This window comes from Ictalurus punctatus, chromosome 16 (assembly GCF_001660625.3).
Source record: "Ictalurus punctatus breed USDA103 chromosome 16, Coco_2.0, whole genome shotgun sequence".
Taxonomy (NCBI): Eukaryota; Metazoa; Chordata; class Actinopteri; order Siluriformes; family Ictaluridae; genus Ictalurus; species Ictalurus punctatus.
In genome coordinates this window covers 10,580,644-10,606,905 of record NC_030431.2, presented here as the reverse complement: position 1 = coordinate 10,606,905, position 26,262 = coordinate 10,580,644, and the positions used below count along the sequence as shown (strand labels likewise).

The 26,262-nt window shown below is 39.4% G+C and overlaps 1 protein-coding gene and 1 long non-coding RNA gene across 6 annotated transcripts in view; one reads left to right on the top strand and one right to left on the bottom strand.

The window, feature by feature from the left end:
* The window catches only part of rxfp2a (relaxin family peptide receptor 2a), a 141,510-nt gene that overhangs the window by 59,687 nt on the left and 55,561 nt on the right, over nucleotides 1–26,262 (top strand). For 4 of the 5 annotated variants that reach the window (XM_047160690.2, XM_047160689.2, XM_017489990.3 and 1 more), the window contains exons 3-6: nucleotides 92–172; nucleotides 545–650; nucleotides 1,230–1,301; nucleotides 16,508–16,579. In XM_047160690.2, the coding sequence (XP_047016646.1) occupies nucleotides 92–172; nucleotides 545–650; nucleotides 1,230–1,301; nucleotides 16,508–16,579 (331 nt within the window). Of the gene's footprint in view, nucleotides 1–91; nucleotides 173–544; nucleotides 651–1,229; nucleotides 1,302–8,590; nucleotides 8,815–16,507; nucleotides 16,580–26,262 lie in introns of those variants that run through there. The other variant, XM_053686675.1, reaches the window with a different exon arrangement.
* LOC128635182 (uncharacterized) lies at nucleotides 2,076–4,509 on the bottom strand. Its single transcript, XR_008398076.1, has 2 exons — nucleotides 3,275–4,509; nucleotides 2,076–3,202 (listed from the first exon to the last, which is right to left on the bottom strand). It is a non-coding gene; the product is annotated as an uncharacterized LOC128635182 (long non-coding RNA).

Below are 26,262 nucleotides of genomic sequence, written 5' to 3'. Positions count from 1 at the left end.
TTCAACGTGACCAATTTACCTGCATTATTCATTTTACTACATGAATGTGTACCAAAGTGCCTGTTTGCTCAGTTGAAATGTCTGTCCTCAGGTGATAACAGTGGATGGGCTGACATCTTTGACCGTACCATTACAAAGAAAGCTGAACCACAGGACCTCACTGATGCCTGCTGTATGTTTATGTCTCTCTCACGGTTTCTTTCCCTTAAAAAAAGGTGATGTGCTTAGATAACACTTTCTCTGATGAGAATAGTTTAAAGTCACATGCTATATGTCTTAACTGAAATTGGAATTTTCCAGAAAAGCATAGCCCACGTGCCTTTTCAGATATATGATGGTGGTGTAGGACTAACTTTATGACTTAAAGCATGTTTTGTATATGCTGACAGCCATCACCATGTAAATGGTCATGCATCGAAACACTTTTTGGTCCCAGTGGAACTAAAGCAGCAGCAGATCTGAATTTAATATTCATTGCTGTCAATACAGTTCAGCAAATGAGCCTGAACTTATAAGCATGTACGAGTCTGATGATTTCTTTTAGCTCTTCAGCAGTATCCAGAGAGCTGCGACTGCACCAAGACAGAAGTGGAATGTGTGGGGGTGAACTTGTATGACGTGCCTCTTCTCTCCTCTAACGTGACTTGGCTGTAAGTACTCTTCTCAGAGATATTACCATGTGATTCTTCTTTTGTGTGGCAGGAATGCAGTTGTGTGGTTTGTTTGTTTGTTTTTCCTGCTTGTTTAGCTACACAGCTTGGAGTGGGACGAGAACATTTTTGTTACATCGAGATGTATGGTGTTTTGCAGGTGCTCTAATCCAGAGGCAGTGTGTTTATCTGTTTGAGAATTATATTCTTATACAGTTATTTTATTTGTATAGCACTTTTAACAATAGACAATGTCACAAAGCATTTCTGTAGAACTCTGAAGGAAAGCTTCTTCTCAAATATATACTATAGTCAAATACTATTTAGTATATTAAAAAGATGTTAATTGTGAGCATCATAGCATTACAGTGACTGTTTTTAGGTAGAAATTTACAATATTATCCACTGAAGCAAGGATCAGACTTGGGGATAAATAGTTTTTGGGAAGTGCAAATCATTATGCTGAATACTGAATGAGATATTTTAGTGTTTTAAAAATTAATTGACTCAATCTTTTCTGGGAGATAAATAATAGTAACACTAATGTTTTTTCCATCCTGATGCTGAATCACTGCTCAGGTCTCTGAAGAGCAATGATCTGAGAGAGCTTCCTGATGATGTCTTCTCTAAATATACTGACCTACAGCGACTGTAAGTGTCCAAGCATTCATCTCAGTATTAAATCAAAGTACTTATAACCAAAACATAGTTTTGTTATACTGTAGTCACACTGTAGTCAAAGATGAACTATGATGTGATGTCTATGGAGAAGGTTTAATTACATTTACAGCATTTGGGAGACACCCTTGTCTCTTGTCACCCTTGACTGAACTATTGGGAAGTGCTTTATAGGCTTCATTGAAAACATACACTTTCTGTCCTCTTTATTAGGAACACCATGTACAACTGCACATTCATGAAGTTATCTAATTGGCCAATCGGGGGGGGGGGGGGGGGGGATCATGCAGATACAGGTCAAGAGCTTCAATTAATGTTCAATTCAACAATCAGAATGGGGAAAAATGTCATCTCTGTGACTTCAACCATAGCATGGTTGTTGGTGTCAGATGGGCTCATTTGAGTATTTCAGAAACTTCTGATCTCCTGGGATTTTCATGCACAGAATTGTAAATTGTTGAGCGATCAGAGAAGAATTACCAGACTGGTCTGAGCTGACAGGAAGTCTATAGTGACCCAAATAAGCACTCGTTACAGCTATGGTGAGCAGAAAAGCATCTAAGTGTGGCGTTCCCAAGTGGAAGGAAATGTTTATCCTGCCGATTACGCCAAAATGTGGCATTACCAAGTGGACGGATATGTTTATCCAAATTTAGTAAATCCAACTACACCACCCTGGGTGAGAACCAGGGGAAATAATCCCAAATAAAAGGCACACATAAGTTCTATCAGTCGGGGCAAAGAACATGAGAACGTACATAAAAATTTTATTATGACACTTAAGCATCATTAAAACTTAACATGTAAATATTAATAAATAAATACATATTTTAAAAAAATAATAAATCACTCTCCCATGAAGCACAATAAGGATTTTAAAACTAAGCACTTCTCCAGACCCAGGCTTGGCTAGAACAAGGCAGGCCAGCTACAGCTCGGCAGGTCATCCAAACCCACCTCAGGTCACACCAAAAATCACCAAACACTACCTACACCAGAAGGAAGTTATTGTGTTGGCACACTGAGCACGCTGTGAAGCACACACCACCGAATAAATTCAGCTGGCCTCCCCTGTCCCACCAAGACTCACTGGCTCCTTAAGAGAAAGAAAAGACTGGTTAACCCAAAATTACACAAACACTAAACAATGAGAAACAAATATTACAGACACCAAGGTGTGGTGGCTATAACACCCAGGCCCATTGACAGCACATGAATTGGAGGCAGTTAACAGCACCTAAGCAGAACCAGAATTATGGTAAACAATACAAAATGGAAAATATAGCCACTGTAGCATGGAGACAATAAGGCATAGCATATACCCCACCAATAGTAAGGTGGTTACTATATATAAAAGCTGAAAGAACAGGTTTGAGGCTGGAAAACACCAATTTACTAATTAGCCTCTCACACTACCTGTGGTTGCGAAACAAACCAAAAATACATCCAAAACTAAAGTACAAAAACAACAATAGAAGCAAACATATATTAGCACAATGAACAATACTAGACAAAGCAAGACAATAATTAAAACAAAGTAAATGACAGTAGAGCAAAACAATAAGTAGAACAATGAATAAAACCATAAAGCAAAACAGATCAAGAAAACGACCAGCAAAGCGAATCAGGTGAAGCAAAACAGCAGCGGCATCACATGTAGCGTCTTCGGCTAGGGATTTGTCTTGGAGAACACTTAGATGCTCAACTCCCCACTCTCACCATTGGGTTGAACAAACACCAGACGCGAAGTTGTATGATTACTCTCGGGTACCGCGGCTCGATATACATATCATTCAGTCACCGGATAATGTTGTGATCACTGAACGCAATCTCCGCCGCCAATTCGCCACAACGCACGCACCACCAGTGCCACTCTAAGACCATAAATAAACAAATTAGCCTTGAGATATTCACCTCATTACACCGTGAGCAAAGCCTCAATGTACCTGAATGGAAATGGGAACCGGAAATTCCAGGGAGTGAGGAACTGCGAATCACCAAGACACATATGCGCCTACCAAAATAAGGGTCCTTAAATAATCGGGTAGCTCTCACCTTATTGGTCTGTCCAAGCCATACCCCGAGCAGAGTGTAAGGATCTGGCTATATCCTCACGGGTTTCTCAGGAAAGTTGATGTAACTCAGCCAGACACGAAGTAAAAGTGCTGTTCTTTGTTTATTACACTGCAGGATACCATAGACTTATGCATGGTTATAGGTCGGTCATTAGAAGAGGATAAACATCCCAAAGATGGTACGTTAACATGAGGCCCCGAGTTAGCACACGATGTGGAGGTCACAGAGAGGAAGAACAGGGCGGTGAACAGAGATCTCCTTTAGTGTTCCACAAAAGAAAGACATACAGGTGTGCACAACATCAGTGTTAGTAGATGACAGGATTTTTAAAATTATAAAGAAATGTTACTCTTGAAAATAGAGCACAAAGAAATATAGTGGATAAATAGTTTTCCTTTGCAATTAGCATGTATTTCTGAAGTAAGGCAAGTTCTTTGCTTTTGCAGTATTCAGTTAGTTATGTCCCTTTTTTATGTTTCTATACATCTAATTCTGAAGCGAACTTTGTGCTACAGTAGTCAACCATCCAGACATGGCAGAAAGAAGCCTGGTGTGGTGTAGGTATGACTGGAATAGACATCTATGCAGGCTGACAGGTTACAGCCAACATCTGTAAGTCCTTGATGTGTTCAACTGCGCTCCCAAAAGACCTGCAATAAAAATAATACAATTCAAAAACAGTCATACCCTTTACAAAGTATCTCATCTTGTCACAGCAGTATTCCCATCAGTGTAACTCTTATGATACCTATAAACTCCTACAAAGTTTCTGAATATTAGTTTAACATGACATTTTATGAGAAGTCCACTGACATTGTCATGGTTTAATTTACTTGTACTTTTCATAAAATAAAAGCAGTATATTAAAGAAAAAATAAGTAAATATATTTGGTCTGTAACATGTGACAAATGTAATTTTTGTTCCAACGGTAGACTAATTCATATGCATCTAATATGCATATAAGTACCAGGAGAAATATTAATAATATAAATATGGCCGTAAATATTTCTAACAAATCGCATGGCCAAATTTTCTGCTATAAAGAGTCCAAATGTTACATTATGGGGAAAAGATGGTTTGTATTCAAGAAAGATAAGAAATATACTTTTGGCACTATTTTAATTTATTTATTTATTTTTTTATCCATATCAATTTAATAAATAAAATAATGAAATAAATTATATGAAACATTTCTGCTAAAAAAAAAAAATAGAACTGAAACATTATGGAAAAAATGTTTGCACTCAAAATTGAAAACTGCAAAGCACTCATCAATAACTAAATGGAAAATCAGTATGCATCTTGAAAGAAGGCCTTCTACCATTCACGTTTTGGTTTACAGTCAGAACTGAAAATGGCAAAGCCCTACAGCATCAACAACCACCTAAGCAGTGCACTGGTTTCTGCAACTTTGTTTATAACTGTCTCATTGTCTGTAGACATGAATATTTCTTTTTCAGCTCCTCCTGGCATCTTTTTTCCATCCACTTTATCCTTTCCGCGATTAGCTTAATCTCGCTAACTCACGCCACAGCATTAAATAATGGTTTCGGTTTATTTATCTCCATGGCAACGACCTGGGAACACGAACTTGTGTTTGAGAGAGAAAGAGGGAGAGAGAGAATGCATGCTCTGACAATTAGTGATTGGAAATTTGGATCATTTTACTGCCTGGGATCTTTGAATCTCATTCAGCAAAATGAACAAATCTTTTTTTTGAGCCATTTCATTCATTTCAGCAGAATATAATTAAAATGTTAAATTCACCAACACATCTAGTACTTATGCAAATGTTGATCACATTTGGAATAAAAATAAACTGTAGGCTAATGCAACCAAGGCCAAATTATGAGAAACAGAAATGATTAATTAGTAGCTTAGCAGTAGGTCTTCAGGCTATGCAGTCTGTTAGTTCACCACGCCTCCCAATCAGAGTCATTCTTTTGTCACGTTGCATTTGTCACAACTGTTCCCTAAAAACAGAAATGATTAGTTCTGAAATGACTCGAACCTGAAGACTCGAGAGGTGAACTAATCACTTCTGTTTCCTGTACAGAACCTATAGAGATGTTACAGCGCATGTGTGGTCAAAAATGAACGAATCACTTTGAGACAACTCATCATATTAAAGATTCGCTTGAAATGAATGAATCGTTCATGAATGACACATCACTACTGACAACAGAAAACGAAGATTTAAATTCAACTCTAGTGTACTTGGCTCAGTTATCAGTCACACAGTAACTTAAAACACATGTTTTCATGTGTATGTTGAGAAAAACCAAGAGAAAACAGGCGAGTCTGCCAGACCAAAAAAAAGATGGATGGATGGATGGATGGATAGATAGATAGATAGATAGATAGATAGATTTTATATTTGGCCTGCCTACTTCCATGTACTACCACCCAAAATAAATGGGACTGAAGTTGGCCTATTGCCTCAATGTCCTCAAATTTTATTTTGTACTTTGGAAGTGGAAAGTGAAATTTTGTGCACTTCAGGCACTGATGTGCCTCAGTGTCGAACGCATGCTTCACTGACAGGTGAACCTGAAATACAGTACAATAGTGTTTGCAACTGGTTTTACTGGTGTGAGTAATAATTGAATGAAGACCATACTAATGTGTTTTGGTAAATAAACCAAATGTTTGAAGTTGATAACATAGGAGTATGTTTTAAAAGAATGAGAATTACAAGCGCAATCATTTTAGAATTTTGTACTAGGAAAATGAATTTTGTACATTTTGAAAATGTACCTCATACTAGTAAAAATTGTACCAAAGTTGTTAATATAATTTTGAAAAAATCAGAAATCGATAGTTATGACCCGGTCTAGGACGGGCCGCAACATACAATAAAATAAAAAATAGAAAAGGCTTGGTGAGACCAAGATTGTGTTTGCTTTGTTTTATTCTCCAGATGGAGCACCATTTTTATATTTATATTTTACATTTTATATTTATTTTTGCAGTTGTGAGTTAGATGTGATAAACAGTTAATAGTTGAGGATAATTTACTACCCCAAATCCACACCCTCATCCTCATTTCATTACATGTAATACAGAGTTGTTGGGATTTGTTTGTTTGTTTTATTTATTTATTTATTTATTTATTTATTTATTTTATATCTGTCTATTACACAGAACTTTGTCCCAGAAATGTTTTCACTTTTTAAAGTAAACTGTTACCTGGTCTTTCTGTGCTTGAGGATGATCACTTGTTAAACCTTGTCTAGTGTGATCAACATTTTTAAAAATATGCTGTTCTATTCTTCTTTGACTTTGTTTCTGACTTTATCTGATTTATTTATTTATTTATATATATATTTTTAATGACCTTTCGTTACTAAGACTTGGGTTTCATTTTGAGATTTCATACAACAGCAACAGACCCAGATTTACTCTAGACCTTTCGTTACCACCATTATATAAAAACCACAGTTACTAAACTCAATATGGACGTACATACCCTCAAATTACTCTTATTAATTCATTCATCTTCAGTAACCACTTTATCATGGTCAGGTTCTCAGTGAATCTGGAGTCTATTCCCGGCAGCCTCCCCAAATCTTCTTCTATTTGGACTCACAGGCATATGATTATCTGGCTTCAGTTATCAATATTTTTGTAAAGGAGGAAAAATAACAAATAGTAAAAATCTAGAATCTCCAAAATAATTACAAATGTACTAATTTGGATTTTTAATTTAAGTTGTGAGCTTTATATAGCCAAAACACCCAGTGTAATTGGCTTTAGATTATAAATAAATAAAGATTTCAGCCTCTACAGAGTTACTACTTTCCAATACATCTTCTCCTGAATCCACTAATATTGGCACCCTTGGTAAATATGACCAAGGAAGGCTGTGAAAAATTCTTTATTGTTTAACATTTTTTTTGTTAAAACAAATCACAAAAATACTCTACTCTCATGCATCTCAAACAATTGTAAACACACAGGTTTATCAAAAAACAATATTTGTTAAATATAGGCGTGCCACAATTATTGGCACCTTTTAGTCAATACTTTGCACTACCTACCTTTGCCAAGATAACAGCTGAGTCTTCTCCTATAATGCCTAATGAGGTTGGAGAATACATGGCAAGGGATCTGAGACCATTCCCCCATACAGAATCTCTCCAGATCGTTCAAATTTTGAGGTACACACTGGTGGACTCTCCTCTTCAGTTCCCCCCACAGGTTTTCTATCTATTTCAAGTCAGGGGACTGGGATGGCCATGGCCACACCTTGATTTTGTGGTCAGTAAAATATTTGTGTTGATTTTGTTGTATGATTTGGATCATTGTCTTGCTGGAAGAATAACCACGGGATATTTTAAGCTTTCTGGCAGAGGCAGTCAAGTTTTCATTTTATATTTGTTGATATTTGATAGTCCATGATGCCATGTGTCATAACAAAATGTCCAGGTCCTCTGACAGAAAAACAGCCCCAAAACATTAAAGAGCCACCAGCATATTTAACTGTAGGCATGAGGTACAGTGCATCCGGAAAGTATTCACAGCGCTTCACTTTTTCCACATTTTGTTATGTTACAGCCTTATTCCAAAATGGATTAAATTAATTATTTTCCTCAAAATTCTACAAACAATAAACCATAATGACAACATGAAAGTTTGTTTGAAATCTTCGCAAATTTATTAAAAATAAAAAAACAAAAAAAGCACATGTACATAAGTATTCACAGCTTTTGCCATGAGACTCAAAATTGAGCTCAGGTGCATCCTCTTTCCACTGATCATCCTTGATGTTTCCACAGCTTGATTGGAGTCCACCAGAAGACCAACCATCTCTGCAGCACTCCACCAATCAGGCCTGTATGGCAGAGTGGCCAGACGGAAGCCACAGGACGCCTGGAGTTTGCCAAAAGGCACCTGAAGGACTCTCAGACTATGAGAAACAAAATTCTCTGGTCTGATGAAACAAATATTGAACTCTTTTGCCTGAATGGCAAGCCTCATGTCTGGAGGAGACCAGGCACCAGTCATCACCTGGCCAATACCATCCCTACAGTGAAGCATGGTGGTGGCAGCATCATGCTGTGGGGATGTTTTTCAGTGGCAGGAACTGGGAGACTAGTCAGGATCGAGGGAAAGATGAATGCAGTAATGTCCTGAGACATCCTTGATGAAAACCTTCTCCAGAGCACTCTGGACCTCGAAGGTTCATCTTCCAACAGGACAATGACCCTAAGCACACAGCCAAGATAACAAACGAGTGGCTACATGACAACTCTGTGAATGTCCTTGAGTGGCCAAGCCAGAGCCCAGACTTCAACCCGATTGAACATCTCTGGAGAGATCTGAAAATGGCTTTGCACCGACGCTCTCCATCCAACCTGATGGAGCTTGAGAGTTCCTGCAAAGAAGAATGGGAGAAACTATCCAAAAGTAGGTGTGCCAAGCTTGTAGCATCATACTCAAAAAGACTTGAGGCTGTAATTGGTGCCAAAGGTGCTTCAACAATGTATTGTGCGAAGGCTGTGAATACTTATGTACATGTGGGGTTTTAAATTTTTTTTTTTTTTTTTTAATAAATTTGAAAAGATTTCAAGCAAACTTCTTTCACGTTGTCATTATGGTATTGTTTGTAGAATTTTGAGGAAAATAATGAATTTAATCCATTTTGGAATAAGGCTGTAACATATCAAAATGTGGAAAAAGTGAAGCACTGTGAATACTTTCCGGATGCACTGTACTCTTCCATATGGCTACCTCTCTGTGTGCACCAAAACCACCTCTGGTATTTATTGCCAAAAAGCTCATTTTGGTTTCATAGAACCAAAGAACCCGATCCCATTTGAAGTTCCAAACTAAAGATACTTGAGTTTGTTTTTGGATGAGAGTAGAGGTTTTTTTTTTTTTTTTTTTTTTTTCTTGAAACCTTTCCAAACAACTTATGGTGATGTAGGTGACTTCGGACTGTAGTTTTTGAGACTTTCTGGCCCCAAGACGCAACTAACTTCTGCAGTTCTCTAGCTGTGATCCTTGGAGATTTTTTGGCCACTCAAACCATCCTCTTCACAGTGCACTGAGACAATATAGACAGACATCTTCTTCTAGGTTGATTCATAATTGATTAATTTACATTCTCAATTATTGCCCTGATGGTGGAAATGGACATTTTCAATGCTTGTGCTATTTTCTTATAGCCATTTCCCATTTTGTGAAGCTCACCAACCTTTTGCTGCACATCACAGCTATATTCCTTGGTCTTACCCATTGTTATGGATGACCTAAGGGAATTTGGCCTACAGTGAGGGGGAGGGGGGGGGGAGTATTTGATCCCCTGCTGATTTTGTACGTTTGCCCACTGACAAAGAAATGATCAGTCTATAATTTTAATGGTAGATTTATTTGAACAGTGAGAGACAGAATAACAATAAGAAAATCCAGAAAAATGCATGTCAAAAATGTTATAAATTGATTTGCATTTTAATGAGGGAAATAAGTATTTGACCCCCTCTCAATCAGAAAGATTTCTGGCTCCCAGGTGTCTTTTATACAGGTAACGAGCTGAGATTAGGAGCACACTCTTAAAGGGAGTGCTCCTAATCTCAGCTTGTTACCTGTATAAAAGACACCTGTCCACAGAAGCAAGCAATCAATCAGATTCCAAACTCTCCACCATGGCCAAGACCAAAGAGCTGTCCAAGGATGTCAGGGACAAGATTGTAGACCTACACAAGTCTGGAATGGGCTACAAGACCATTGCCAAGCAGCTTGGTGAGAAGGTGACAACAGTTGGTGCGATTATTCGCAAATGGAAGAAACCCAAAAGAACTGTCAGTCTCCCTCGGCCTGGGGCTCCATGCAAGATCTTACCTCGTGGCGTTGCAGTGATCATAAGAACAGTGAGGAATCAGACCAGAACTACACGGGAGGATCTTAACAATGATCTCAAGGCAGCTGGGACCATGGTCACCAAGAAAACAATTGGTAACACACTACGCCGTGAAGGACTGAAATCCTGCAGTGCCCGCAAGGTCCCCCTGCTCAAGAAAGTACATATACATGCCCGTCTGAAGTTTGCCAATGAACATCTGAATGATTCAGAGGACAACTGGGTGAAAGTGTTGTGGTCAGATGAGACCAAAATGGAGCTCTGTGGCATCAACTCAACTCTCCGTGTTTGGAGGAGTAGGAATGCTGTCTATGACCCCAAGAACACCAATCCCAACGTCAAACATGGAGGTGGAAACATTATGCTTTGGGGGTGTTTTTCTGCTAAGGGGACAGGACAACTTCACCGCAGCAAGGGGACGATGGACGGGGCCATGTACCGTCAAATCTTGGGTGACAACCTCCTTCCCTCAGCCAGGGCATTGAAAATGGGTTGTGGATGGGTATTCCAGCATGACAATGACCCAAAACACACGGCCAAGGCAACAAAGGAGTGGCTCAAGAAGAAGCACATTAAGGTCCTGGAGTGGCCTAGCCAGTCTCCAGACCTTAATCCCATAGAAAATCTGTGGAGGGAGCTGAAGGTTCGAGTTGCCAAACGTCAGCCTCGAAACCTTAATGACTTGGAGAAGATCTGCAAAGAGGAGTGGGACAAAATCCCCCCTGAAATGTGTGCAAACCCGGTGGCCAACTACAAGAAACGTCTGACCTCTGTGATTGCCAACAAGGGTTTTGCCACCAAGTACTAAGTCAAGTTTTGCAGAGGGGTCAAATACTTATTTCCCTCATCAAAATGCAAATCAATTTATAACATTTTTGACATGCGTTTTTTCTGGATTTTTTTTGTTGTTATTCTGTGTCTCACTGTTCAAATAAATCTACCATTAAAATGATAGAATATTAATTTCTTTGTCAGTGGGCAAACATACAAAATCAGCAGGGGATCAAATACTTTTTTCCCCTCAATGTGTGTGTTACCTCATATTTATATCTTTATGAGGTATTTATATTCATATAGGCAGCTGTGGCTCAGGTGGTAGAGCGGGTTGTCCACTTATCGTAGGGTTGGCAGTTCGATTCCTGGCCCACATGACTCCACATACCGAAGTGTCCTTGGGCAAGACAATGAACCCCAAGTTAGGGCCTTGCATGGCAGCTCTGCTACCATTGGGGTGTGTGTGAATGGGTGAATGAGACATGGTGTAAAGTGCTTTGGATAAAAGCACTATATAAGCGCAGACCATTTATATCCCTGTGAAACAGGAAGTCATGGTTGAACAATTTCCTGTTTATATTCATCCAGGTGTGCAAAAAAAAATTAAAATATCAGTGGGAATATACTTCAAATATATCATATGAATTCATAGGGGTACCAGTAATTATGGTGCGCACACGTATTTATTTATTTATTTTCTAAATGTTGTGTTTGCAATTGTTTGTTATCCATGAGAATTTTTGTGAATTTTTTTTTAAACAAAATATCAAAAGGTTAAACATAGTCAATTTTTCACTGCCTTCTTTGGTCATATTTTCCAAGGGTGCCAATATTAGTGGTGGGCACTGTAGCTAGAGCACATCATCTATGTAGAGTGCCGTCGCTTGAGAATCGCAAGAGAATCCAAGAGCTATCTGGTTTAAAAGTAAAGACTTTGTGGCAATCAAGTTGAGCAGAGGAAAAAAATTGAGGTCTCTTTCTCTGACTACAACCCAAAAGTCATGCAGAGTCAGCAGCTCACTGTGGCTAAACTAATGCAGATGCAGCAATAGCAGTAATAGATGCTAGCATACAGTACATACAGGTTACTTAGCAGGGCAGGCGAAATTATTAAGCAAACATTAAGCAGACTTTGAAAATCTCCACAAATGTATGCACAGCATTTTTCTGGGTATAAGCAACAGTGTCAGTGATGATTATCAATTAGAAAATATGTGGTATATCTGTACTTAACCAAGCTATGCTTAAAGTGAAGGAAGACTTTTATTTATTTATTTTTGTCGAGCTCCAAACTACCAACTTTTTAGCTGCTGCACTCCTCTTTTCCGATCCTCTCTTTGTATCACTCCTACTGGTCCCTCTCACTTGCACATATTGTTCTACCCACAGTTTTTCATTGGACTGAATTTTGGGCCTCTCTCTCTCTCTCTCTCTCTCTCACACACACACACACACACACACACACACACACACACACACACACACACACACACACACACGTTCCCTTTTAAAGGGAATTACATGCTGCATTTAGCATAAAACTATGGGAGCGCCCTTGCGTGCGACCGGCATCTGAAGCTTGTGAAAATCAGGCTTATTTATAGGCCCGGCCGTGATCAGGTGACGTGGCAATTAATCGCACCGCGTGCTCTATCTATCTATCTATCTATATATATATATATATATATATATATATATATATATATATATATATATATATATATATATAATATGCACCTGTGAACCGCACCGTCAGCCTTGTTATCTTCAGCGAGACTGCATGTCGGTTGTTTGTGTAAAGAAATAAAAAGACGCTTCATTTCCTCTCTATCTTTTCTCAAAATCTCTGGACTCTTCTATCCCTTTAAAAATGAGTGAGGGAATTCAGGAAGTGTGTCACGCCTTGCTCCCGTCTCATCACGGGGAGTAGTGCACACTTTCTGTGTGAAGTGTCTAGCGAGCAGCATGCGACGGCAGTCCTTGAGAGGTCTGACTGCGCATTATAACGCCTACATTACGCAGCTCCGCTCGTGACTCTCTCTTCTTGGAAGCCGAAACAAGTTGGGTTTCAGAGCCTCGTGGATCTGGGCCGGCCGCTAGCCATCTCAGGTCAGGGGGATCTCTTGTGGATCCAGAAGAGGGGCTAGAGACAAGCGCTGCTCTATCTCTTGCTCTGTTTTCTGGGTCTGGCTCTCCGCTGGATTTTAGAGCTCGTGTCGCGACTCCTCCTTCCACTATGGAAAGCCAAAGCCAAAAAAAAAGCACGCACAAAAATAATAGCAATAATTCCTCTCTGACTACGAGGAGCCAGAAGGGTGTGCTAAAAACTGAGAGCAGCATATAAAGAGCTGCTTGAAGTGATTTACTAAGGCTAGATGAGCTTTCCTCTCCCCAGTGAAAGAAATCCCTCACACTGCAGAAAACTCCCTTTTCTTCCAGAAGTGCATGACAAAATATCAGGCTTCTGGGGGGAAAACCATGCATAAGCCCTATTTATAACCCCACGATGTTGGATTATTCAGCCATTGTGGGGAATGAACAGCATGGCTGTTTAGCTATGCTGAAGGTGGAGGAGGCATTTGCGAGCTACCTCTCTCCATCGATGGCAGGTAATTTAGGGAGGCCGGCTTTGCCATCCAAGCCACTGTGTAAGGCCACCGTGGCATTGGTGGGCAAGGCCTATGCAGTAGTAGTCTTGCTTGTGGGTCACTACAGACAATGACAGTGTTGCAGGCCTATCAAGCAGACCTGCTGAGTGAGCTCGACATATGGCGGCATTCAGCCAGTTCCTTTCCTGTTGTGTAAAGTTCAACCAGGCATCCACGTGTGGAGCCCGTGCCAGCGCTAATGTGTGGGAGACATAGAAGGCGAGTATGGCAGCCCGCCAACCCCCACAGACAGCCAGGAGAACCGGGCGGCCACAGTCGCGGCCTGCTACTAGGCCTGATCTGAGAATGGTCATAAAGGCCAAGCAGACAAAGAGGAGCGGTCCTGAGGGGCCGTGGATGGACGTGTCAGGGGACATGAGGTTGTTAGGGCAGTTAGCCCCAAGTGCTACTGTAGTTTTCAACGTTCTCTAGTCAGCGAGCTGTCACAGGGCAACGAAAATATGATGCTTTCCCTCCAATAGAATGTGGAATAGTTACTGTCACTAAAAGACTGTCTGGTAGTGTGGAATCTCCTGCCAAATGTGTCTTCATGGGTTCTGTCTACCGTAGAAAAGGGTTACCGGGTCCAGTTTAGAGCCCGACCCCCCGGTTCAGAGGTGTGCTCACCACAGTAGTCAGCACAGACCAGAGCGCGACGTTAGCGTCGTGCTAAGTAAGATCCCTCTTGGAAAAAGGGGCCATAGAACATGTACCCCGTTCCCTGAGGGAGAGAGTTTTTTACAGCCATTATTTTCTGGTCCGCAAAAAATAGAGGAGAATGCAGCCAATTTTACATCTGTGTCATATGAACTGTACTCTTCGGACATACAGGTTCAAGATGTTGATGCCCAAACTTAATGTTCCACAGATTCAGTTTGAGGACTGGTTTGTGACGATAGATCTAAAAGGTGCATATTTCCACATAGCCAAGATCGGGTTCTTCCCTTCGGGCTAGCTTTATCGCGCCTTCACAAAGTGCACGGATGTCATTCTGGCTCCATTGTGACTCCTGGTTAATTGTGACGACTGGTTAATTCTAGCACGATCCAGGGAACTGTAGACTGACGGTCTACGTCTGCTGCCAGTAGCACCTTAGTGGCCAGCTCGAATATGGTTCTCAGAGATAATATCCCTGCTAGATGGCATTCCTTGGGAGATTCCCATCCGCAGGGATCTACTGTCTCAAGCCAGAGGGCTGATTTATCACCCTAGGCCGGAACTATGGAAACTGTGGGTCTGGCTCCTGAGGGCACCAGCTCATAGATTCTGGTCTCACAACTGAGGTTGTTGAACGCTAGAGCCCCATCCACGAGGAAATTGTATGCGGTCAAGTAGTGGCTTTTTGTCTTGTGGTGTGAGGAACGTCAGCTAGACCCAGTGAACTGCACAATAGCTACAGTCCTGGAGTTCTTACAAGAATGTTTCTCAGCGTGGTTGTCTCCTTCTACAATCAGGGCAACTTCCTCTAACTTCAAGGTTTATGCGTGGTGTCTGACGGCTGAGGCCCATCTGCAGGCCGTGCATACCTTCCTGGGACTTTTCTGTGGTCCTGGAAGGTCTGTCAGGGGCCTCTTTTGAGCCCTTAGAGTCAGCCTCTGAGAAGCTTCTGACTCTAAAGGCCCATCTGCAGGCCGCGCATACCACGTAGACCACCCTGCAGTAGCACACACATTCATTCTATATTACAGCCTGGATATTCATTCCACCCCGGGCTCAAGTGTCTTGCAGTGACCCTCGCGCTTGGGTCTTTTTGAACAGGCCATATCCTCGGTATGACGGAGTGCGTATTCTCGTTCCCATAGTCTTAAAACACAACGTAGAGTTCCCTTTGAACTACCCTGTTCACTGAGAAGGGAACGAGACGTTGCATTTGTCATACCAGGGTAGGCCTGCGAATTGCGTCTTTGCTTCAGATAACAGAGGCTGATGGCACAGTTCACAGGTGCATATGTATATCACGCATATATATCAAGCGGCGCGCTTAATTTCCACGTCACCTGGTCACGGCAGGCCTATAAATAGGCATGATTTTACACAAGCTTCAGATGCCGGTCGCGTGCAAGGTTGCTCCCATGGTGTTATGCTAAACGCAACGTCTCATTCCCTTCTCAGGGAACAGAGTTACATGTGTAACCCATACGTTTCCACTGGGATTTTGTGGTGCTTTTTTCACTGTCTGAGAGTTATTCAGTTTACCAGACAAATGAGTATATATATTTGGTCATATGTTAATTACTGCTACTAAGAGACACTGAAATTCTGGGTTATACAAGAATGATGCCATCAAGTAAAATTAATGTTTAACATTTTTTTGCATACAACATTTTAAATAAACAAATAAAAAAAATGGTGAACAAGCCTATGAACACAACAAACAGCCGAGAACTAGAAAACTTTTACTTTATGACACAGCTTTGTTTTAATTAGACTGGATTTTAAATTGTTTTTAAACTTTCAAACTGTATTCTGCATATTCTCAAATGTACCACATTTTTGATTCTTTGCAGCTAGACCAGAATTATATGATCATTGTGCCTGCTTTTAGCAAGAAACTTTTAAAGGTTGACTTTAAACATTACCTATTGTTACCCAAGTACTTATTGTTAAACGTGGACATTAATTAAACTATTGATTTCATTACTGTATTAAAATGCCTTTGTTGTTGTTGATTATTAATGCTGTTGTTGATTATTAACTGTCTTTCAGAAAATACTAATAAAATGTGACTTGTAAGCAGGCATTTTTTGTGTTCTTATGCTAGTGCTTTCACATAACAAGATGCCATTAAGTTTACTTGGTATAATTCTCTCTTCTACAGGTTTCTGCAGAACAACAGCATTCATACAGTCTCCAGCCGTGCATTCAGTGGCTTATTTAGACTGCGAAAACTGTGAGTCCTTTTTATCCAGGTTCTGGATATTGAAACAACCTTGATGTATAAGAGACCAGTATTAATTGTTTGTTTTGGGACCGTTGATCTAGATGTCTCAAGATAGATGAGACAAGCTCTTAATCAAAAATGGCTTAAGACAAATGTAAGATTCCTTCCATATCACTCAAATGACAGTTTCTCACCAACACTGCTGATTCTACTTCATACTTCTCTAAGGGGGTGCTTGGTCAGGAGGTAGAAATAACATATGCTAATCCACTCTCAATTTGCTTCACTTCACCTATGTGTCAAATCTCCCACGTTCAAGAGCTGAAATTGCTAGACAAAGCAAGCCATCTAACAGTTTCAATTCATTTAGAACAGTGGAAATTGTTTTCAGAACATCTACAGTACATGATGGATGCATTGTATGCTTTTCACAGTTTTGAAAAGACGTAGGTCTCCATTTGGGCTTTCTCTGTATTTTGATTTAATTAACATAACAGAGCTTGAATTGCTCCTCTGTGAGGAGTACTTAGGCATGAGTCTGAGAGTGAAGTAAGTAACCAAACTAGTAAAGCTATAGGCATACTTGTCAGCTGGTTATCTAGAAGGAAGCATAGATAGCAAGCTAGCTAGCTAATATCTCTCTATGGGTACAAGACAGCTGCATGTGAACTTGTCACCTGAAATTTTACTCCAATTAATTTCCAATAGAGAGTAGCAAAAAAATGTGTGAGGAATTGTGTGGGATAGGGAATGGTGAGAACTTCAGTCATGGCATGGTGAGAAGTTGTGCTGGTTTGTGGCAGCTGCAAAGTGGTGACTAATTGGACAAAATAATTTTTTTTTACTGTTCATACGCAATTACATATGTTCGCATAGTACTGCCTACATATAGTATAGTTCTGTCTGGACGACATAGACAAAAAATTAATAATAGCCACAAGCCCCTTCTTTGTGTGATGCATGTTGCAGCTAATGTTGAATATTTCATCACGCGCAGCAGTGGCAAAGGAAGAGGGGGAAGATATCTGTGCTAAGTGCAGTGGACATTTAGCCTGTGTGCTAGAAGAGTAGCTGTTTCTCAATGGACCATATTCAGAGTTAGGTTACTAATACATAGTGAGGAGCTAATACTAAAATTGCTCACAAAGGTATTCAGACCTCAGAAGTATATACAGACTTGAGCACTACTCAGAGAGTTGTGTGCGAGTTGTGTGCATTGAGTAGAGTTTACTGAATGTCTGTTACATAAGATTCTCAGCTTGGATTAACGTAATTTTTCGTGCACGATGAACTCGAGCAAGGAGCAGTATTAAGTCCAATACCACTGTCTGACAGTTTAAAATAACCAGAGTGTGTCATGCTGAAGTTCCTGTTTTTCCACAAAAGAGGACATGTGCATAGAATAAATGAACAACCAATAAATAAATAAATAAACTTAACATGCACAATGTTATATAATGCTGTTCTGTGGGGATATATCTAAAATATACTCAGCAAAAAAAGAAACGTCCTCTTGCATTCACCTGCTTTTATTTCCAACAAATTTCTTAACATGTGTAAATATTTATATTAACCCTTGTGCATCAATTTAAAAAAGTTACACATGGGTCCAAAAACTGTCATTAAAATATCATATATTATTGTTTTCCACTTTCATTGACATCAATTTTTTTCTTTACAGCATCAGTTCTAATCATAATTACCAAACATTCATTCATTTTCAGAATTGTAACCCTTTAAATGCTGGTTTGTTTACATAATGCCACAGATGTTTTATTATGATAAAAAGAAAAATAGCAGTAATTGTCCAATACTAAATGCTTAGCAGATGTTTTTCTTTGATTATTAGTCTTTGATATGTCGGTGATTAACAACAGCATTAATTTTGATGCATTCATATTTCTTATGCAGTGTCAGATTAAAAAAAAAAAACCCTACCTCATAGGTCCATGAAGGACAAAAATGTCCATGTCAAAAAACTGTCATAAATATTGTATATTAATATTTTTTTCCACTTTCACTTACTTCGATTTTTTTTATTACTATTTTTTTTTTTTACCAGCATCAGTTCCGATCAGAACTACCAAAATTCATTCATTTTTAGAATTTTAACCCTTTAAACGGTGGTTTCTTTACATAATGCAAAAATCTTCAGTTCAGTAAACCTTCTTTGACTCATATACATGTGGTGGGATTTGTGATTCCAGTACAATATAATTTCTTTCATTCAAACTGTTCTCACACACACACACACACACACACACACACACACACACACACACACACACACACACACACACACACAATTTTCAGTACACACATAAAACCACAACTCTGATATCCATACAAACACACCCACACAATTATAGCTGAATCATTTATTAGGTTGGTCTGCAGTGCTCTATAATACAGCCGAATCAGGAAAAAAAGGAAAAACGTGTTTTCCCCAGAGGCTAAACCTGAGAAAATAGTACACATTTCAGAATTTTATATATATATATATATATATATATATATATATATATATATATATATATATATATATATATATATATATATGTGTATGTTTATGTTTTGAAACCTTGTCAACAAAATAAAAGCCTATGAACACAGAATGCATGATTTTATGCTTAAATGTCACTTTAAAATAGATTTATGAAAGCAAATGAGGGTGAAATATTAAAATTCCTATAAAAATACACACCTTTAGCAAAATTTATGCTGTTTTCATTCACATGGACAAAATGATATATAAAAGGACATAAGGACACAAAAGGGTTAATAAACATTCACATAACATAAAAAAATTAATCACAGACATTTGATGAACAGAAATGTAATAATGAGTCCCAGAACAAAGGGGGGCCGGGGGGGTCAATATCAAAAGTAACAGTTACTTTTAGTCAGTTACTCAGTAACTCGACCCTTCCACCAAGGCATTTGCAAGTTCTCAATGACGTCTGGGGGGGAGGGAGCCCATGGTTACATGTAATTTTCCTCTGCAAGGATGATCAGCTGTCCTTCCTGTCTCCCTGTTGCAATGTCTTAGGCATCTTACAATACAGACACTGCAGTTTATTGCTATGGCCGCATCTGCAGTCCCCATGCCTCCCTGCAACAGGCCTATGGCATGTTCAGACAGGTGAGCAGGCACCCTAGGCCAGTAGTTCTCAAACTCTGGGGGGCTGCCAGATGGTGCCGGGGGGAAGGTGCATAGAAATTCTAGAACATTATTTTAAAAAAACAAACATTTTTAACCTATCTGTAAGTCAGGATTGTGAACTTTTGAACTATGACTATGTTTACATGGACAGCTATAATCTAATTATTGACCTTATTCTGAATAAGACAAAATTTTGATTAAGGTGTTTACATGAGTTGCTTTTAGAATATTCCTTTCATATTTCATATTTGGGGGGGGGGCTCAAGGTGAAAAAGTTTGAGAACCACTGCCTTAGGCATCTGTCTTCTGATGTTTTTCAGAATCAGTAGAAAGATCTCTTTAGTGTCCTAAGTTATTGTAACTGTGACCTTAATTGCCTACCACCTGTAAACTGTTAGTGTCTTAAGGACTGTTCCACAAGTGCATGTATAATAGTTTATGGTTCATTGAACAAGCATGAAAAACATTGTTTAAACCCTTTCCTATAAAGATCTGTAAAGCTTATTTGGATTTTACAAAATTATCTTCTCCTGAAAAAGGGACATTTCTTTCTTTTTTTTTTTTTCTTCTTTTTTTGCTGAGTATAGGTAAAATATTGGTGAAACTTTTAGACATAAGTTACCTGCTTAAGTCATCAGCTCTGAATACAGCTTAAAGAATGCAAGCATCCTTCTGCTACCAAATCTGCTAGCTGATAAACTATCATAATAATCCCTTTTATCTGTTAGTGTTCACATGTTTGTTGCGTGGTGAGTGAAACATGGTATATGATATAGGATTCTACCAGTGCCTTATCATGCCATGAATTTTTATAATCTACTATATTTAATTTTGAATACCTGCAAAACACTCTCTTGTAGAGGTGTTTAATTCCTGAATGACTGTTTACATGCACATCAAATTACATTTAAGGTCATTTAATGTTTATATGTATTCAGGCATCAGAATATTCCTGTAAACATAGTTGTTCTAAGTATGCCTGAGTTGCCATTCATAAATACATATCCAACAGCTAAGCATCTGTTAGCACACACAATTATTTGTTGACTGAGGGTGCTCATATATCACTAAATCACACACGTAGAATCCTCTTCTTGAGCAAAACGACCCAATTAAATGGTAAAAGAGGTTGTCCAATTTGCAAGATACAGTTCACTGATCTACTAAGGGAAAAACACAAGGAAGGTTTCTCCCAAGAAAATAAATGAATGAATCAAATCAAATGAAATTGAGGTTAACAATGCCATAAACCATGTATGGTGGCACCAGAAGATTAAAAAAAAAATTCTCTTACTGAATTGAAATGAAATGAAAGATAACAATGAAAGGAAAGATCCTGCAAAGACTTATTGTAGATCTATTTTATTTATTTATTTGTACTATAGTATCATATTGTTTGAGTATATGTTTGTATAGAAATCCCTTTATGATTGAATTCATAGAGGAAATAATGAATCAGTCGTTCATATTTGTGTTTAGTATATGCAACATTTAGTTTCCACTAACGTTCTTATTTAGTTAGTAATTTCTATAAAAAAAAAAATTCCTGACTAGCTGTATACAGTATATACGCACCATACTCTGCTGGCTGTGTTTGTTGTATTTTGATGTGAATAGTTCATTCTGAGAAGTGTTCATGGTTTTGAATCCACGTATTCATTTTGCTCACTGTAACATCTAGGCAATACGCCACAAAGAGAACACAGCAGACCAAGGGTGAGTGCACGTGAGCTTTTTATTTGTGGTTGTGCCTTCGGCACTATAGTCAACCAAGAACATAATATTTTGTATTTTGTTCAAAATATTTTTGTTTTGTTCAAAACAAACAATGTTGCAGCTTTCCAGTTCACTCAACACTGCTAGGCTTTGGCTTTTACTCTGCTTGGCTTACTGCTCAGGGAGAGAGAGTAAGTGATCACATAAATATATGAGGGACAATAATTTGCAGATGTGCCTCATTAGTCATTATTTCTCTACTTGTTCCCTAACACTTCCTTAATAGTGCGCGCGCACACGACAATTTGCAAAATGTGATATGCTCACACAATTAGTGTGAAGAAAAATGGATATATGCTGCTTTTTTAAAAATATATATATTTTTTATATTTTTAACCAGTAAAGTTGAAACTGAAACAGTAACATCCTCTGATACTGAGAAGGAAAACAAGGTATGTAAATGTCTGAGTTCCAGTTTATGTGATCATGATATGAGTAGAGCATAAGGAAAGATAATGTACTTTGCATGGCACTGTAGCTCCCCTGCATGGCACTGTGCCTCCCTTTGGCTAGCAACTATCCTAGTTAGAAAAGTTTGATATTTTATCAGTCTGGTAGTTCTACAAACAGTGACAACACCCGAGGCAAGTGTCATGATAAATGCAACTTTTTTTGATAGTGTCATACATTTACTAAAATTACTGAAAGAACCATGAGTTTCACTTAGTAGTGTATTTTTGTAGGTTTGATAAGTTATGAAAGTTAGTAATCTGATTACTGATTACTGCATGTAAAAAGTAATCTGATCAGATAAAAATTTTAAAGTAGTAATTAATAATCTGTAGTGGATGAATTTTTTGAGTAACTTACCAACACTGAACATCACACACAATTAAGTATCCCAAGTTTTCAAAACATTGTCCTGGTGATCGTCTATTCAGTTGTAGAACCATTACATATATAACCTTGTCATACTTTCTTTTCTTATGGACAGCCAGTCTTTTTTCTTTGGATCTAATGGAGGCTGTGTTTGAAAGTTGCCATGAGGTTTCATAACATGGCTCACCTTACCAGACAATACAGTTCCCTTTCAAAGGGAATTCCACGTTGCGTTTAACATAACACTATGGGGAGCGCCCTCGCGCACGACCGGCATCTGAAGCTTGTATAAAATCATGCCTATTTATAGGCCTGCCGTGATCAGGTGACGAGGCAATTAAGCACGTCGCGTGGTGTGTGTGTATACATATATGTGTATGTGTGTGTGTGTGTGTGTATGTGTATATATATATATGTGTGTGTATATATATATATATATATATATATATATATGTGTGTGTATATATATATATATATATATATATATATATATATATATAGGAGTATGCAGTCAATTTTAGATCTGCATCATCTGAACAGTACTCTTAGGACATACAGGTTCAAGATGCCGATACCCAAACTTATCGTTCCACAGATTCAGTTTGAGGACTGGTTTGAGACGATGGATCTAAAAAGTGCATATTTCCACGTAGAAATATCACCCAGTTACAGGAAGTTCCTGGGGTTTTCGTTGGAGGCAACGCATACCAAGATCGGGTTCTTCCCTTCGGGCTAGCTTTATCCCCTCGCGCCTTCACAAAGTGCATGGATGTCTTTCTGGCTCCATTGTGACTCCAGGGCAACCGTGTACTAAACTACATGGATGACTGGTTAATTCTAGCATGATCCAGGGAACTGGCGGCTGTTCTCGCCCACATGAAGAGCTTGGGGCTCAGGTTGAACCTCAGACAAGTATGCTTTCTCTAGTGCAGTGGACAACTTGTCTAGGGGTTATAAGGATTCTACTACGATAAGGGCGTTTCTATCACCAACATGCGTAGGGTCAATCCTATCAACATTGCTGGATCTTGCCATCCCCTCCAGGGAGACTTGCCATCCCCTCCCCCTACTGGAGACTATTGGAGCTTATGGCAGCAGCAGTCAACGTCAATTGAGAGATCACCATGTGTTTACAGAAAACACAGCAGTGGTCTCATATATTGACCACCAGGGAGGATTATGTCTGTGCCCCCTGTTCAGGCAAGCACAACTAATACTTCTCTGGGCAGAGGGAAAGTTTTGTCAGTGAGTGCAGTGTACATTCTGGGCAAGTGGAATGTGGGGGCAGACATCCTGTTGAGGCAGGGGCTGAGGCCCAGGGATTGGTGGCTCCATCCACAAGTGGTGGAGTCCATATGGCAGAGGTTTGGCCAAGCAGGAGTGGATGTGTTCGCCTCCGATGAGACAACACACTGCCCGCTGTGGTTCGCCCTCACTCTTCCCACACGATTAGGGCTGGACGCCATAGTGCACATGTGACCAAGGTCACATCTATATGCTTTTCCCCTGATCGCTCTGCTCCCACAAGTTCTAGTGAGAGTTCGCCAAGACGGGCTACGTCTGCTGCTAGTAGCACCTTATTGGCCAGCTCGAATGTGGTTCTCAGAGATAATATCCCTGCTAGATGGCACTCCTTGGGAGATTCCCATCCGCAAGGATCTACTGTCTCAATCCGGAGGGCTGATTTACCACCCTTTATGAGGTGTGCGGTCTCGCTATGCCTCTGGGCATAAGGGATCATTCCACTAGGGGGGTTACCTCCTCGAAGGCTTTGTCTAACGGGGTATCCTTACAGGATGTGTGTGCTGCTGCAGGGTGGTCTGTGCGACACACATTCATTCGATATTACAGCCTGGATATTCATTCCGCCCTGGGCTTGTCTTGCATTGACCCTCAGCCTTGGGTCTTTTTGACCAGGCCGTACCCTCGGTATGACGGAGTGGGTATTCTCGTTCCCATAGTGTTATGCTAAATGCAATGTGGAGTTCCCTTTGAAAGGGAACGTCTGGGTTATGCATGTAATGCTGTTCGCTGAGAAGGGAACGAGACTTTGCACAGCTTTGTCATACCAGGGCAGGCCTGTGAATTGTGTCTTCGCTTCAGATAATAGATGCTGATGGTGCAGTTCACAGGTACCGTGTGTGTGTGTGTGTGTGTGTGTGTGTGTGTGTGTGTGTGTGTGTGTGGCAAGAAAACACAAGATGCACAGTGGCAAGAAAAAGTATGTGAATCTTTTGGAATTTCATGGTATTCTGCATAAATTTGTCATAAAATGTGATCTGATCTTCATCTAAGTCAAGGGTATTGACAAATATAATGTGTCTAAAATATTAACACAAATTCTGATCCCTCATGTCTTTTATTGAACACACTCATTCAACATTCAAAATGGCAGTGGAAAAGTAAGTGAACCCTTAGAATTAATAAGTGGTTAATTGCCCCCCCCCCCCCCCCCCCAAGCATTCAAAACACTGTGAATGCTGGATCCATCCTTGACATGCTTGTGCCTCAATTTCTCCACAGGCCACTTCCATCACTTGAAGACTTACTTGGTTGTAAGGATTGCGATCATATTCTTTCCATCTCCAAAAGGAGAAGAACTCCTCAATTGGATTCAGGAAAGGAGAAAATGGTGGAAGGAACACCATCCTGAAATGTGGGTGCTGCTCAAACCACTCTTGCACCAGTGCAGAATGGTTGAATTGGACATTGTCCCAAACACCTACAGAATTTCACTAAATTTGCTCCTGATCACCCTGCAGAAAGAGGATTTCAGTGAGGAAGTTTAAAAAATTTAGGAGCCTTTCTGTGTTATATCACCCCAAGACAGCAGTGTGTGCCACACCACCAATGGTTGAAATTGCAGCATACACAGTGATGCCTCCTCATTGTCCAGGAACATTGACTGTGGCACAATGGCCAATCACATTTCTCCTTCTTCTCCATTTTTTGTGAAGATTGAAGCCAACTTTATCAATATATAGGTACTCTTAATGAGTTGCACTGATATCCAACTCCAAAATTCTTTAGAGTAAAAAGAACACAGGGTACAATGTAATTTTTTTGTTGATATTAAACTGTTGCTGAAGTCTGAGTTTTCACTTTAATACAGTACTGAATCTTTTCAGCTAGAATGGAGTAGTATATGGACACATAATATCCAGGAATAAAATATCTTTGTGTTTATCATAAAAGTGCTGTCATTGGCTTGCACGTACTTGAACAAACTGGAATCGCAACTCATTCACTCTAACGGCATTCCTTACAAAGGGCACTTTGTATACCTGCTTAATTCGGATGGCATAGAACACGATCAGTTGTGGAGAGACTCCATTGGTGAATATTGTGGAATGGTTGATTTATTCTTATCCTGTATTATTTTTTGCTGAATTTCTTTGAGGTGGAGGGTGTTGTGGAACACACAGTAACTAAAGACTGTCATAGCACTACTTGTATTGTTCTCTGCTTGATATCGCTCTGCTTGTATTTTCTCATTTGTAAGTCACTTTGGATAAAAGCATCTGCTAAATTAATAAATGTAAATGGGTGTTCTGAGCCACCATGACAACAATGGCATGCTTGTTCAATTGAAATTAGTCTTGTTCGTCCACCTGAATGTTCTCGAACTTCAATTCTGAAAAACGTTTGGACAAGCAGGAACATTTACAGTAGAAAACTACAACCCCAATTCCAAAAAAGGTGAGATGCTGTGTAAAATGTAAATAAAAACAGAATGCAATGAACTGTAAATGTCATAAACCCATATGTTCTTCACAATAGAACATAGAAAACATATAAAATGTTTAAACTGAGGAAAAGTACCATTTTAAGGAAAAAATAAGGTAATTTTGAATTTGATGGCCACAGCATGTCCCAAAAAAGTTGGGAAGGGGTAACAAAAGGCTGGAAATGTGTTACTAAAAAGAAACAGCTG